The following is a 16,769-nucleotide window of genomic DNA, read 5'->3' as shown; positions in this document are numbered from 1 at the left end:
ACATAGTCTGAAGCATTACATCATTGGAGGCTGATCCGCAGCGTTTAACAGGCAGCCGCTTTTGCAGCATCTGATTGGCTCAGCGCGCGGACACACATCTCAGAGCAGCTGTGAGGCAGGACGTCAAAGCGGAGCGCTGATTGGCTGGACACTCCCCCTAATCGCTTCGCCCCGCCTTTCACGCGCTGTGATTGGACCCTCGCCGTCCGTGTCAGCCTGCCGTTGCTTTACCCAGTCCTACCGCAGCTGATGTCCGGACTTGTAGATTTCATAGCGGCTCGGCTTTTGTTAGCGAGCGAGTTGGAGAAGACCAAGAGCCCACACACGAGAGCCGTATTCATGCACTTACAGGGGAGAAAATGATCATCTGTGCGAAGAAAATGGAGTATCACCTCGGAAATCAGTGCCAGCTTGTCCAGAATCAGGTGTGTTAACCTAGCTGTGCATGTCTGAACAGCGGAAATCGAATTTATTCTGTTTACTGCTGAGAAACAGCAGCAGCTAACTTAGCTGTTATAGGTTCGGTTAACCTGCGTCTTTCTGAGCTGCCACTTATTATTATTGCTTAGCGAGATAAAGAGGGAGATTTAAGCTGGTTTAAAAGTTAGACTTGGGATTTTAGCTTTACATTCAGACATTTATAAGGTTCATTCATTCATTAGCTAGCTAGATTAACTAATTCATTGGTTGTTAAGTTAACTACTTGGCTCATTTTAAATACAGCAGCTCTAATGAATAAGCTAGTTAGGTTAGCTAGCTAGAATATCTCTCTCTCTTTCTTTCAGTCTGTGTCTTTCATTCTGTAAAGACAGACCATTGATAGGTAGTTAGGTTAATTTAGCTAGCTAACTTGCTAATGCTTTACATTTAACAAATAGCTAAACTAACGTTAGCTAACAAAAGCTAGAAAGTGATATTTTTTTGGGAAATGACAGCTTGATTTTATAAAATGTATTTAGATAATTTAAAACTTTAGACAGATAGATCAAGCTTATTTTAGATAATTAACGTTAACTTCCCTGGTAAGATAGCTGAGGACTTGAGGGGGCGTTTGGTCTCTAACTAGCTACGTTAGCTAAGATAGCTAACGTTAACTGACCCTAACTAGATTAAGTAGTTAGGGTTAGTTAACTAACCTACAGAGACGCTCTTAAGCTAGTTAACCTAACTTGTTAACCTGATTAAAATCAAGTTATATTGTACAAAAACAACATATTCGTTGCTAGCAAGCAGCTTAGACTTATTTTGCTCTCAGTTGATCCTGCTAGCTAACAGCTAAGCTATATTGCTACTTCTTGTCTGTTTTGTCAAAATCCCCTTTCACTTTGTTCAGCTAGCTATGAAGCTAACCTAAGCTATATAACTATATAATATAATAGCTTATATTAGATAGATAGATAGATAGATAGATAGGTAGATAGATAGGTAGATAGATAGATAGATAGATAGATAGATAGGTAGGTAGATAGATACTTTATTGATCCCAGAGGAAAAGTATGGTTATATAGCTATAACAGTTAACTTATATGCTACCTGAAGTCTAAATGAATCAACATTATTAACATTAGATAACTGCTGCCCTCAGGCAACAAACCACTTTTTGGTTGTTACACCAGCCCATTAATTTCCATAATGTTCTTGTTTTGTAAATATAATGTCACAACATATGTCTCCATCCAGTAAAATTAGCCAGGATTTATCCTAGAAGTTTATTTGAGATTTTACTCTGAAGGGGGAGTGATCCTTTTAGCCAGGAGTCAAAGCCATATCCTTGGATTTATCATACCAAGTACTAGTTAAATTAATAGATTATTTTACATGTTTAAATGTATATAAATATGCAAAAGGAGAAGTATATGTTGCTATTTAGTGGCATATCTAGAGTGTGTGGTTTTTTTTTTTTTTTCTTGACTCAGAACAATGTATCCAGTTTCAGACCACATACATCACATTTGTTAGGGGACTTATTCTATCTAATAAAGCTGTGGTTAAGCTCTAATTAAGCTTAGAGTTAAACTATATTAGCATGCTAGCTTATTGAGCTGACAATAAGCAGAATTTAAATACTGATATGTAACTTAAATATGAAAGAGGAAATGTTAGCTTTTTGTGTAAGCTTATTTACATACAGGTAATAAGGTAATATAATCCTTTATTAGTTCCACATTGGGGAAATTCACAGTGTTGCAGCAAACAGTAAGGGGCATAGCATAACAAGGGATAGAATAAGGAAATATTACTGGCTACTAAGTATATAGGATATAAACTTGAGTACCCCATACTGCACACTGTTATGATATGTTCAGTATATGGTATTCCTTATGCTTTAAGTGCATCGTGTGTTTGTGGTATACTGTGGGCAGTGTTGGTTTTGTACAGTTTTAACAGTATGTATTTGAAAATTAAACAAACAGCTAAATGTCTAGACCACTTGCCTTGTGTTGCCACCTATGTTATAAATAAAGTACTGGTAAGCTATGTCTAGTTAATACTGCACAAATACAATGTATAGATACAGATATAAAGGTATCCACAATGTCCCAGTCAAAAACAGTGTAAATACAAAGGTGTAAAATATTAAATGTCCCTAGATCTTTATATACTATATATAGATCTTTATATAATATAATATTAATATTATATTATAGTATATATTAGCTCTTTAATAGCCAGAAATGAGGACAGTTCTTTGATCTGAAAGTGAATGTCATTGTTGAATAGAAAGTCAGTCTATGATTTCCATGTAGCTAAACAACTTGCATCATATCTTCCGAAAGCATGACTGTGTCATTTTAGGTTTTCAGAGTCTGTTTTCTCATTTCAGACCTTTTGCATTCATGACTCGATAGGCTTATTTGTTGTGTCACTGGCTAGCAGCATTTCCTGCATACATATACATCTACTGAAGTGCTGCACATTTTGCTGCATATGAGAACAAAAGGCAAATTGTGAGGATTCCTCTCAACCTGTTTAAGATTGCAGTGCTGTTGCAGTGTGTAGCATATTACCATGCACATTTTAGCTTGCTATTGATATCAATGGGAATTCAAGCTGAATTTCTTTCTTGCTTGCTTTCTTTCTCTCAATTAAGCTTATGCTTTTTGCATTGTTTCTTTACTAACATGCCAAATGTGACCTCTAAGGCTTGTTATTCATTAATTATGTGAGGAGATTAGCTAATGAATGTAACGAATATGCTGCTGTTGTTTGAATGAATATCGCTTTTAGCTCCTCAGCTCTTGTAGCTCTATTTTTTGGCAGTTTGTATGGAGCTGCTAGGCTGGAGAAAGAGAAAGCTGGCTGTCAGGAGCAGTACACCTGACTAGATGTTGCTTTTCTAACCACGTGCTGTGCCTTTCTCTTGCAGAACGGTTGTATTTTTGTGCGTTTTGCTCTCCAGCTGTCACTGTTGTGTCCTTCTTTTTGTTAGCATTTGTGTGCTGTGATGCTGATGCACTGCCAATCAAAGTTGTTTTTCTCCTCTTTTGCCTGCACTTCCCTCTCCTGCCGAGAGGGGTCGTTGTGGGCACAAACTTCTTCAGCTTGCAGAGGAACAATGGGTGCATGTGTCTTTTATTAAACTATCAGTAATTTTCCTTTCCTTTCTATGTGGTGTCCTGCTCTCTTACAGGCTCTTTGTTCTGCATATTGCACCTTAAACCTGACACATATATGTGATCTATCTTTTGTTCTTTTCCATTGCATATCTTACCAGTGAGCATTTACAGGGGTGCTTTAAAGCTATAGATGTAGAGTGAAATGTCCAAATAATATAAATATTAAAAATAAAGCCACAGGAGAGACAATCACTGGACATTTCTTCCAGTAAAAAAAGAAAGACAGACAAATGCAGCACTTCTTTGGGCATCTGAAGTCTATTCAGTCAGTGGCAGGGAGATGGGCAGTGTGGTCAGTTCTGGCATTGAAAACATGCTCTTATCAGATGACTCAACGTGTATTTCAGACTCGTGCTGAGTAGTTAATTTATCTGTCATTCCAGAACGGCTCTTTAGACCTCTCGAGTAATCACTAGAGAGTGGGGCTAATGCATAAAAGTGAAGGCCCGTTTTTGGGGGGAAGAAAAACACAGCGGATATGAAAAACAAAAAATTATGAATGATACTTGATTGCTTTCTTTGTCTACAGACTAATTGCATGATCAGAGCACTATAAGACATAATAATAACTGCATGTGCACGTCTGTCTGTATGTGTTTTTCTAAGCAATGCACTGAATGCCCTGCCTGCCTGCCTGCCTGCCTGCCTGCCTGTCTGTGTCTCCATATGTGGCTTGGCCTGTTTGTCTGTGTGGTGCTGGCCTTGGTTTCGTTCAACCCCCAGCAAGCTGCAGCTGGCTGTTTTGTTCCCCTCCCTGGCTTCAGGTTGCCGAGCCAAAAGAGTGTTTCCACTGTAGTGAGGGGGATTTATGTGTGTGTAAATGTGAGTGTGTGTGTGTGAGAGAGAAAGAGACGGAGGAAGGGGGCACTTGCACATGACAAGGACGGACCCCTCCAGGCTCTTCGAGAATGCAGATTGAATATGCCACCCAGTTCTTATTCTGTCCCTGCGTTAGAGACCCACATTCATTCACTTGTCATTGCAGTGTCAGAGCATTCACAAGCAAAAAGGTGGAATTTTGGTCTTGTTAGTCTTTTTGTGTGCTATTATCTTAACATCTGTGCCATTAGCTGCTAACTAGGCTATTGAGAGAAGCGTTAAACAAGCAAAATGAAGACATTTAGTCTTTGCTTTTAATGAAATCTTATTTATTACCCACTTAAAGTTTTAATGGATGTTGCCAGGCAACACAAGCAGTGGCACAGTATTTTTAATTCCACATAATAAATGCTGGAATTACACCACAGTCACATCAAAAACAGCCACCAACATCTGGGAGTACACACACACCAGACAGTTTTGAGAGAGCAGTCTTGGGTTCCTCATTTTGTAATGCCTAAAGCAGCCTTTATAATGCTTTTGAAAAATGTCTTTTGATCGCACTATTTGTAGTGCAAGTCATTTTTAGTCTTTGGGTCATACAAGCTAGACACTAGACAGCATGTAGACAGCATTTATTTGTGGTGCATACACTGAATGCAAAGAAATAATAATAACACTAGTCGAGTGGTACATCCTTTTAAATGCTCTAGAGGTACTTACAGCTTCATATATTGAAATATTAAGAAAATATGATTAGCTGGCTTTTTGATGGCTTTTTTTTTTTAAACCATCATAGTTTAACACAACCTAAACTGTGATTTAAAATATTGCCCCTTGAGTATTTTTCTTTTACTGGATCTTTTTTTTTTCAGCACATTAAAAGTAAGACCTCATTCAAATCTGCCTGCCAGCATATATTCAAATGTATTCAAATCTAAGCGCTGTTTGGTTTCTGCTTGGCCAGATGGATAGGAGAACACTCTCCATAGCCCTGCTGTGCAAGTTGAGTAGCTCTGTATTTGAGTATGCAAGTAGGGCAAACCTTGTGGTATTAAAACTAAACAAAGCAGCCAGACAGATCATTAATTGATGAACGATACTGTAGAGCTTTGTGTTGATAAGTGAACAGCAGGGGAGGAAAGGGAGCAGAATTCACTGTTTTCTTAACCGAATGATGAAAGTACCAGCGTCACTCAAAACATTCAGCAGAATTTAAAAGGGACTTGCCAGGAGGATGTGAGAGTAGCTTCCTGTTTCAGATTGAGTGTGGCTAAGGACATGCCCGTGCATGAACATGCATATGTAAAATAATAAAAAATCTTTTAATATGATATTATGTATTAGATTACATATTACATCTACCAAATACCATTTATGCTACTTTAATAATTCATTCACAGATTGCAATTATTAATATCATGACCACTTACTTTTTACGTTCTGTATTTTATAGTATCACAAAATGTAATGCAGAGCAACAAAATATTGTAATGTCCGTTTTTGTCCAATATTCTGCAGCACTGATAGACTTATTAAATACGTAAACGTTGAACTTATATTGGGGTTGTGTGCCATTTTGCTATTGCAAAAGTATTTTAAAAAATGTAGATACCCTGATATTGACTGCTTTTTCTTTTATTTATTTAGTTGAAGAAAGTAAGGTCTTGTAATTTAGACAGTTTGAGGTTTACAAAAGTCTTTTTTGTAGGACTGAGCGAAATGGCCCTTAAATAAAATCACAATTTCAGGGTATAAAATACAAAATTTCTTGATGATATGACAAAATATATATTTTTAATGAATTTAAGAATATACTCCCACAACAAAATAAATATTAATATTTAGTGTATTTATATTTTATACATTTATCTAGTGTAATTATTTTATACATTTAGTAGAAACAAAAATATATGAAAATGTAAACACTTACCAAGTCCTTGTTTTTTGTATAAAATAATAGTGTAACAAAATAATAAATTAACATGAAGTAATTTAACAATAAATAGAGGTTCAATAGTCAATTTTGTATTTTGTTTATTTGTTTTTGTGTAAAACTGTTTAATTATGTTCATTTGAAGTATTGGTTTGTCAGAAAACACAAGCTTACTTTCACAAGCTTACTAAATGTGTAAACTTAGAACTTATTGGGGTTGTGTACTTTTTGCCAGTTTGTTATTGCAAAAGTATTTTTAAATAAGACAGATACCCTGATCATACTGTCTTGGCTGCTTTATTTTATTTTATACTTTTATTTATTTGAAGAAAGTGAGGCCTAGTAATTTAAGCAGCTTGAGATTTACAAAAGATTTACAAAAGGCATTTTGAAGGGCTAAGCGATTTGGCCCTGAAATGATATCACAATTTTTCAGGGTATTTTTGCAATAACGAGTTTTTTTAGCAATATGACAAAACATATACTAACAAATATACTCCCACAACAAAATTAAAAAGTTGTATTTAGTGTAAATATATTTTATACATACAGTAGAAACATAAAATTATGACAAGGTAAACAGTAACTTCAGTAAGATCCAGATTTTGTATAAAATAATAAAACTCTAAAAACGTCTACCACACAACTACAGTGCAGCATATTTAAAACAATTAAACATTTAAAATAGACTTTGCTTTTCAGGAATATCACAAGTTTATTTTTTTACACATATTATTGGTACGATACAATATGGCAACCCTACTACTTCCTGTGGGTCACAGACTCTAGACCTGCTTTTTGAATGTTTTAAGTCCACTCAGGTTGTTCTTGTTTGCCGCACTATTGGTATATAATTGTAAGTAACCCTGTGTTGAGCCGTTGACTGCGAGTTTGTATGTGTGTGTATCTTAATTTACAGTTGCCTGTTTTTCTGGGTCACTGCAGAGGAGCTATGGGCGTTGGTACTGGGCCCTGTGACATGTGATCTATTTACCAGGGAAAGTGCCCCCAGAGAGTCCCCGGGGAGAGCGGAGTTTGAGCTCTTGGCTTCTCATTCCTTCATTAATGCCTAGCTCATGTGTGCCTCGCTGGCACACCACTTGTAAGTTATTAGCAATTAGCCTCAGCTTAATTGAAACCTTATGTGACTTCACGGCAGCAGCGCTACCACTTACTTTCACATGTGTCTGCTCAAGTGTGTGTCCTACACGTTCATTTTCTTAGAGACCATTCTTCTAAAGGGATTATCTACTATTCAGAGTGTTCCAGTTGGCTGTGTGATGCCTATAAATATGGTTTTACAATTAATTCAAATGTCAGTTTGTGTGTAATCCTTTTTTATTTAGTTTATTATTTTTATTCTTTCTGCTGTGTGGTAGAAGGACCTGAAATAGTTCCATTGTAATAAACTAAAGCTGGGCACTGTGATACATACAGGGAGAGATCCATGACTTTTACTTTTATAAACTACTGATGTATTGTTTGTGCTATAATTGTGTAAGTGAATCAATATTTAGATTAAACAAATATTTAATAAGGAATATTATTGTATACCATTGCGATTCTTCGTAACGTGTTTATTTCTCTCACGTTTATTTCACACACAGATTATGACCTTTAGAAAACCCTAAATATCTGATTGGGAAGAAAATTCCCCCTTTAAAAAATCCATTAAAAAAAGTTAAAAGCACTTTAACTCAAGTTATAGTGCCCAGTATGTGCCTTGCATTTAGGCCTTTTATCATGTTTTTATGCCTTTTATCATGTATCTTGTTTTTAAAACTGTATTATACAGTCAAACTGGTGGATTAAATGTAGCTTAGTTTTAGCTTAGTTTCTCGTCTCAGTAGTTGTTTTGCATGTTATTTAGATTCACAAATGGTTGCCAGTTATAGCTAAGCATGTCTTTCAACCACATACATGAATGTATGAAGCTGATATAGGAAGGAAAGCGCAGTGTTTTGGGCTGAGTGTAATTTAACACCCACTGTTTGCACTGTGCATGTGCGAGGCTTTTTCCCTCCTGCTTGTCTTTCGCAGGATCGGCTGTGGCGAATGACAAGACACCTGTTTCATGAAGAGATAGATTCAGCCTTTCAGCAGCTCCTGACACATAGCTGCACCTCTGTTCTACTGTGTCCAGGAATGTTTCTAAATCAGACTGCCCTAGTTTTATTTCAATAAGTCTTTTTTTAAAGGGTTAAAAAATATATAACTCACTTGTTAAACATTAAAACTAGATATAATTTCTAAGGTATTGCTCTTTAAATGATAAGAATTAAATCGCTCATTCATAATGGGTGTATTTCGCTCATGTTCAAATGATGCGCACCAAAGCAAATTAAGTCATGGCAATTGGAACACATAATTTTAAATGCTCTTAAAGGATCTGCTGGTTTTTAAAAAAAGTTGAAATTCTGGCCTATGTATAATAATGGGGGCTCTTTGCTAAGATAAACACAATGGGCATTATCGAGGTCAGCAGAAAATACCATGGTCATGTCAATATACTGTATCATAACTATATTATTCAGGCCTGATTGTGACTGTCATTTGTGCGTGTGCTTGTGTGTGTTATTCAGACATTTGATACGTGTATGTTTTTGGCTCCAATTTGTGTGCTTCGTTCCACATATAGCTTAACCCTATAGTTCTGAAACTGCTCCTTAGTGTTTCTTTACTTTCGAAAATCCAAAAAAATAAAAGATCTATGGAAAAAATTAATCCGCTTTTATAGGGCCTTGATTTCAAGCCCTATAAAACTCCTACAGAATCATACTAAATTACATTTGACCTTTTATCATGTATCTTGGTTTTGTTATACAGTCAAACAAATGTGTTGATTTTTTTAAACTCTGCAGTTCAGTTTTTTAGACTCTTGAATAGTTGCCTCTGGTTATAGCTAAGTGTGTCTTTCAGCCACATGCAAGAAGGTGTAAAGCTTATATATAAAGTAAGGCACAGTGTCTTAGATGTCTTAGCGACTAGACATCGTTACAACCATAGTGGAATGTCATAATTTGTCTGTGAGAACATTTTGTTTTGTTTTACTTTATGTAAAACTCCTAAGTAAACTAGTAAACTAATTTACTATTGCTCACTGAGCTTAAGGTTAGAGTTGAGGTGAGGGTTAGGTATAGGTGGAGGATACATTAGCTTCAGTTGTTATGACTATGTGAATGGGAGGTCCTCAAAAGAATAGCAAAGCCAACATGTGTTTGTGTGTTATTCAGACAGATCTGATGCATGTATATGTTAGATTTCAGTTGGAGTGGTTTGTTCCACATATACCACAACCATACACATCAAAAGAGTTTTTTAACACTGCAGTTAATACATCCTTTCTTTTTTAACAACGTCATAAATAAATGCAGCAGTTTTTGAGAGAATCCTACTCCTAGTAATTATGACTTTCTGGTATTATTCTGACATTTGTGCCTTGAAGTTTTGATACATTTAAAGGAAACCTCTCATATTGTTCCAATTTTGTCTGAAGGTTTTGGGTGGGAATACATACAATGGATCAGTTTATATTGAATAAACGCCTAGTCCAGAACTAAATGCTCCTTTTTTTATTTTATTTATTTATTTATTTATTTTTATACCTGAGGTCCTGGTCATTTGGCACTTGTTAGAATGTCAGCGTGTTGTTGCTTGTTGCCTATCTATTACGTAGAGATGCCATTTAGCTCTTATCTGTGTGACTGCCCTCCCAGCTGTCTCCCTCAGATATTTATAACTGTCTGATTCTGGTCAGGCGCTGGATGAGCTGGCCTCTGCTGGATGGTTCAGAAAAACATCAGCACTCGGTTGGACGTCGGGACGCCCGTGTTGGTCAGGGTCTGCGGTGGTGTGGTTGGCTTAATTCTCGGGAGTTTGGAATTTGTTGTGCTTAATGAGATTTAGGCCTGCCTGGCCTCTGGTGAACGTTGTACAGTGTCCAGTCCCGAGTCCCGTTAAGAACCTGATTAAAGAATTTAAAATGTGGACATGATAGCCGATACGTGACCTGTGTGATTTGTTATTCTGATCCTGATCAGCCCTGAGTAATGATTACAACTATTGCAGGCTCTCTCTGAGCATCAGTTCTTCCAAAAGCTGTGTTGCAAGACCGAGCACGATAAAATACGTGACGGCTATCATGTATGAGTTCAGTCAGAAGCCGTGCTTCTCCCCCTCCCCACATGTAACTGACCTCCTTCCCACCATGACTGCCTGTAGGCCAGGCCAGCAGAGCAGTGGTTTACTCAAAGGAATAACTCCTGCCAGCACTGCTGTGCATTTGGCAGTCAAACATTTGGCTGTAAGAGGCCCTGCTCTCCTGTTTCACATACCAGGAAAGAGAGGCAAGACCCATTTTAGTTGCAATCATAAAAACCTTAGTAGTAATAACTGCTATTTTTCCTGCTTTCGAAATGTGTTCGTTATTTTATCAATTCATAAATTTCATCAGCGTTGTTTGGCCTTTATTTTTTCAGTAGTCGTTAGGCCTTCCACAGTAATTAACTTACAATATCATACACTGTCATCCAATATATGGACATGACTCAAGTCATTTTTGTTGCCAGCTCTGAAGAAAATTGAGAGACCACTTCATTTTCTGAATCAGTTTCTCTGATTTTGCTATTTATAGGTATATGTTTGAGTAAAATTAACATTGTTGTTTTATTCCATAAATTACGGACAACATTTCTCCCAAATTCCTCATAAAAATATTGTAATTTAGAGCATTTATTTGCAGAAAATGAGAAATGGCTGAAATAACAAATAAGATGCAGAGCTTTCAGACCTCAAATAATGCAAAGAAAACAAGTTCACATTCATAAAGTTTTAAGAGTTCAGAAATCAATATTTGGTGGAATAACCCTGGTTTTTAATTACACTTTTCATGCATCTTGGCATGTTCTCCTCCACCAGTCTTACACACTGCTTTTAGATTACTTTACACCACTCCTGGTGCAAAATTTTAAGCAGTTTAGCTTGGTTTGATGGCTTGTGATCATTCATCTTCCTCGTCATTTTTTTTCCAGAGCTGTACATCAGCTGTTTTCCTGATTACTATTGTGTTCTTTGGTTTTTAGTTTTGTTTTCAAAAGAATAAACTTCACTATTTTTGCCATACTTGCTTTGACCCATATTTCAATGATGGTACCTCTATACTAGGGGTGGGACAAAATATTGACATTGCGATTTATCATATTGTTTAAATCATATTGTATTAATTCCATACAGGGCATCAAATATGGATATATATATATATATTTATTGAAACATAGTGGCTCTAAACTTACTAAGACTCCCTGCCCACAACTAGACTTTTCCCATAAGTTACTGCTTCATTACATCACATAGTGGCCCTTATCAAGCAAATAAATAGGGTAAACCTGCGGTGAAGAATATTGGTGGTTAAATTCTGTAAACTGACACCAATAAAGGCATAATTCCTGCTGTTCACTTATTTAGGAGGATCCTCTTCAGGAATACAGATGCTGTGAATCATCATAGAGAAGTATCTGATATCTCTGAGATATATCGAGTATCACAGTATCATGAAATCATAGCTATTGTCTGCACCGCATTATGATAATATGGTGTGGTTCCCATGCCTAATGAATACAGGACTAATGTTAATTTATTTATTTTAATGAATTTATTTAGATCATCCATCTACTCTGGCCTGAAGTTCATGTATTTTCCCTGGGCCGTCTCGTTCACTGATGTAAGCTTATGTCAGACAGTGCAAGTTCCTCTACAGACAGACAGGGGAAGTGTAGTAACTGGAGGTGTACAGGACAGGATTTCACTAATCTAATCCCCTCAGCCAAACTCAGAGCCAGACAGACAGACAGCAAGCCCAAAGCCCAGGGCACAACCACGGGGCCAGCACCGGCCTTCACGGCTCACGTGAGAACAGGAAGACATGACAAATATTCCATTTCCTTAGCAGCATCCTCTCTATTGTCTAGTTTGAGGAACTTGAGGTCTTGTAGATGAAATAACCCATTTGATATACTGTGTGTCAGGAGTTGATGGCCCACAGTTTTGTCAGTATTTATGAAAATATAGTTTGATGAATTGGGGCTGTATATTGGCAAGAACTTGGCCGTGGGGCTGCATGATATTGGAGCAAACTGGCATTGCGATATTTCGATGTGCTTTGATACACAGTATATTGTGATTTAAAAAAAAATCAAGAAATTTTACCAGATTTATTAAAAAATAAATATACATGGTATTGGAATTAAATAGTTATCTCTGTGTATCCAGTATTAGAAAAAATAACCATATTAGGCAGAAATAATCTGCCTCTAATCATGCAAAATGAGAAAATGTGAAATATTTTGTTATAATAAAACATGTTTGATTTAAATTAGCCTTGTGACTATTGCACATGCGCACATAACGATAACTATGCTGAAACAATAAAAATAAAAATTGTGCAGCCGTAATTGGCAATATGATACATATCACAATGCAGGGGTTACAGTTCAGTAAATTGCAATATATTGCAAAATTGTATGACATAATTGTATATAATAATGCCTCCATACTAGGGTGATATGTCTAGCACTGATGTGATATGTCTAGCACTCGTGGTTTAAACACAAAACTAAATAAAACACTGTCTACAGTCAGTCTTTAAATGCAAACTAATGAAATACCTGTACTGTGTTCCTGAATTACTATACAGTATTGCATAACAAAATTTTGCAATACTTAAGAACTTTAAGTGTGCCATATCGTATGGTATGCAATAATATCACCAACATTTTTGAATATTGTGAACAATATTATACCCTGAAATATCGTGCCATATCACCCACCCCTAATTATCACATCAGGGTACTACTTTACTGTTTTTGTCAAAAGAAAAATTCACACTGTTCTCATTTTCCATTATATATCTACTAGAGACAGATTATATCTGTCCAGTATCATTTATTTTACTTTAATCCTGAATGTGTGTAGATATTTGGAATGCATTATTAGTATCATGCCATTCTGGATCATTTGCCTTTGTTATAAATCTGATAAAATTCTTGTGTTTTTTTTAATATCTCAGTTGGGGGTGTGCCATATTATATTGTATGCAATAATAAAATAACATATTATTTTGTTGCAGTAGTTTATTCTTGAATTATATTCTCTCATTTTTTTATTCAGTTTTCAGCCAAGAGTATTATTGGGAAAATACCATGAAATATTGTGATATTATTTTAGGGCCATATCGCCCACCCCTACTTTCCATATATTGACATTTTCTTACACCCCTACTCATCAATGACCAGTGGCTGATTTATAACTATAAGTTTTTCCCTTGTAAGTATTGCTGTATTGGGAGCTTTACATTATTATGCAATACTGGCACTCCTACAATACCTCTCTCATCCAACCACATTGCGTGTTTGAAACTGTGGGATATAGGGTAAACTGTGGTATAATGGTTAATTAATCATGATGCTTGGTTTGAGGTTATATTGCCCAGCACTAATACAGGGTGGTTAAGGTAGTTACTGTAGCCTTTCTGTCAGTAAGTGGTTATACACTTCTTCGTAATAAATTGCTCGATGAGTGTACTTTCCCGTTCATTTCTCAACACCCCCTTAAAAAGAACAGTAACTGGAAGAAGAGGAACTTTTTTTAATATGGGATTTGCTTTCATGTGTTGAGCTAAAAGTGCTGAGTGTCACAGTAGAGTGGATGTCTGGTTAGGCAGCAGAGTTTCTTTGATTTTTACCAAATTTAAAACCTCTGGAATATAATCAAGAGGAAGATGGATGATCACAAGCCATCAAACCAAACTGAACTGCTTGAATTTTTGCAGCAGGAGTGACAAAGTTATTTAAAGCAGTGTGTAAGACTGGTGGAGGAGAACATGCCAAGATGAATGAAAACTGTGATTTAAAACCAGGGTTATTCCACCAAATATTGATTTCTGAACTCTTTAAACTTTATGTATATGAACTTTTCTGATCTTTGCGTTATTTGAGGTCTGAAAGCTCTGCATCTTTTTTGTTATTTCAGTCATTTCTCATTTTCTGCAAATAACGGCTCTAAATGACAATATTTTTATTTGGAATTTGGGAGCAATGTTGTCTGTAGTTTATAGAATAAAACACAAATGTTCATTTTACTCAAACATAAACCTATAAATAGCAAAATCAGAATTATTTTATGTTGTTTTTCAGTAGAAAACACTTTCTTTTTTGGCTCCAGCACAGCATTACTGGTAGTAATGGGTTAAATGACTCATATTAGCAACTTAAAAATATAATTTGACATTGCACAAAACATTGCATGTTCTGCATGTTTTGTGCATGTGTACATTGCAATGACAGTAAAAAAAGATATTGTGCAGCCCTCTACAGCAATGTCACTGATATTATAGGATTTTGCACATGTGACTTGAATTACACAGTTTTTGGTGGATATTGACCCAAAAAAGTCTTGCAATAATCAGTTTTATTGTCATTTTAACGCCAGTGACATAGCAAAACAAAACAACACGTTTGTAATTAATCGTAATTTGGGAAATGACACTACTTCACTATTTTGTACTTGACACTGGTCAGTAAAGCATGAATAGGATGTTGAATCTGCAGTTTAAATGAAATGTGGTACATAATGCTGCTTTAAATTCTGGTATTCAGTACTGAACATCATACTGAATTGCTGAATTTCTCTCTTCTACATAAGATAATCTTAATACTGAACACATTTTACAACAGGGTATTCTGGGAAGGTTGTAAATGGGAGGAAGTGAAACCCTTTCTGTTTGCTGTTTATTAGGTTCTGCTGGGTATTACCAGGCATCAGGGTTTTGTGTTGAGCCGAGGATTGAAAGAGAGGATTTTTAAGCCAGACTCCCTGTTGTTGCCCAATTCACTGACTGGAAGTATCTCGAGCGCGTGAACCAGACAGCCCGGTAGACAGCCGTCTGTCTGGCTATTGTCTTGAAGACCAACTCCAGACTCGCTGCCCGCTCTCCCTCTGTCTGACTACATGCCTGCAGGACCAGTGCAGAGGTCCTGTTTGTTTCTTTTTCCCTTCATCCCCCCCAAACCAAAGAATTATTCAAAGAATGCTACTGTTGGTATTGCTTCTATTTTCTTCCTCCATCACTTTTTTTCAGGAGTCCAAGAGAATTCCTTAGAGGCCGACAAGCTTTATTACCCACGGCGGAGTCGTGGCCCGTTACCATTTTATAACGCTCCATTTGGAGCCAGTTGCTGTGCTGCAGAACGGCCCAGCCAACTCTGAGAAACATGGCCTGCAGTGGAAAAAAGAAAGCGAGAAGTTGGACATTTCTTTCATTTCTTACTGAAGAGACAGAATATAACATCTAAAATACAGAAAATCTGATTTATTTTCTTGTAATTCAAGTATATTTATTTTTTAGGACATTTTTGCAGGTTCATCGGGTTTTTTTGCTAACATCCTTATGTAACACAAATGAAAACAACAATTTCATAACTTGTATTTTAACTTTTTGTTGTAGAATTCATGTCAGAACTAGTTAAATGGAACCTAAAACATTTCAATAAAGAGTTTAAATGGGTAAATGGTTGTTACAGACCTGTAGAAGCTAATAATACACTTTTAAAAGGAGCTAGTTTAATTTTTATCTCCAGGATTTACCCCAAAGCACTCCTACATTCTGTAAATAAGGTCAGATAAACTAACGCAGAGTCACACACTGTGCTGTAATGATGCTCTCAGGATGTTTATTATGTGTTACGTTCATGAGTATTAATGAGTTATGATTGACAGAATGCTGTAGGGAACTTTCCACATCTTTTAAAGGGTCTGCGACAAACACCTCACCATGGGCTCTTTTGGGTTAGTAGGGTATTTTAAATGTTTGCAAATTTTCCGATTTTACTGCCTTTTTGCACTTTTTCAACTAGATTTTAGCAGAATAGTTTACTTTTAATGGTAGCAAGCAGAAATGCGCTGGTGTGCTTCAGATTGGATTTTTTTCTCAAGTGCAAGAGATCTGTACACAGATCTCTTACAGCTAATAATTAAGTTTTGTTTTTTCGCAACTTTTTGTGGATAAGGTTACTGCCACAGAAAAACCTTGTATCTCTGTGTTTTGTATTATAAATAAATAATCATGGTGGCACCATATGACATTTAGTAAGGCCAAATGTACAAAACACTAAAATCTAAAATATATAGCTAACTAAAATTCGAAATTTGTCATTGACACAGGTACAACTCTACAAGGACATTTACTGTTTCTATATTTCTCACAATAGCACAGAATAGTGGGTTTATGAACCGAGAAGACACCACAGAAAGTCTCATAAGCCGGTTTATATGTGCAGTGTGTCATGCAAGTTTGCCAAAACACCAAAATTAAGTATGTGTTTTGTATTGCTTTTTTAAACATT

At 36.2% G+C, this 16,769-nt stretch overlaps 1 protein-coding gene across 1 annotated transcript in view; it reads left to right on the top strand.

Moving 5' to 3' along the window:
- Positions 1-228: 228 nt before the first annotated feature.
- Positions 229-16,769, top strand: part of sesn4 (sestrin 4) — a 30,196-nt gene continuing 13,655 nt past the window's right edge. The window contains exon 1 of the mRNA XM_007258651.4: positions 229-425. Coding sequence (XP_007258713.3) covers positions 360-425 — 66 coding nt within the window. The 5' untranslated portion in view covers positions 229-359. The remainder of the gene's footprint in view (positions 426-16,769) is intronic.

This window comes from Astyanax mexicanus, chromosome 10, assembly GCF_023375975.1.
Source record: "Astyanax mexicanus isolate ESR-SI-001 chromosome 10, AstMex3_surface, whole genome shotgun sequence".
Taxonomy (NCBI): domain Eukaryota; kingdom Metazoa; phylum Chordata; class Actinopteri; order Characiformes; family Acestrorhamphidae; genus Astyanax; species Astyanax mexicanus.
Note: the sequence above shows the minus strand (reverse complement) of the source record. Positions and strands in the feature narration are given on the sequence as shown.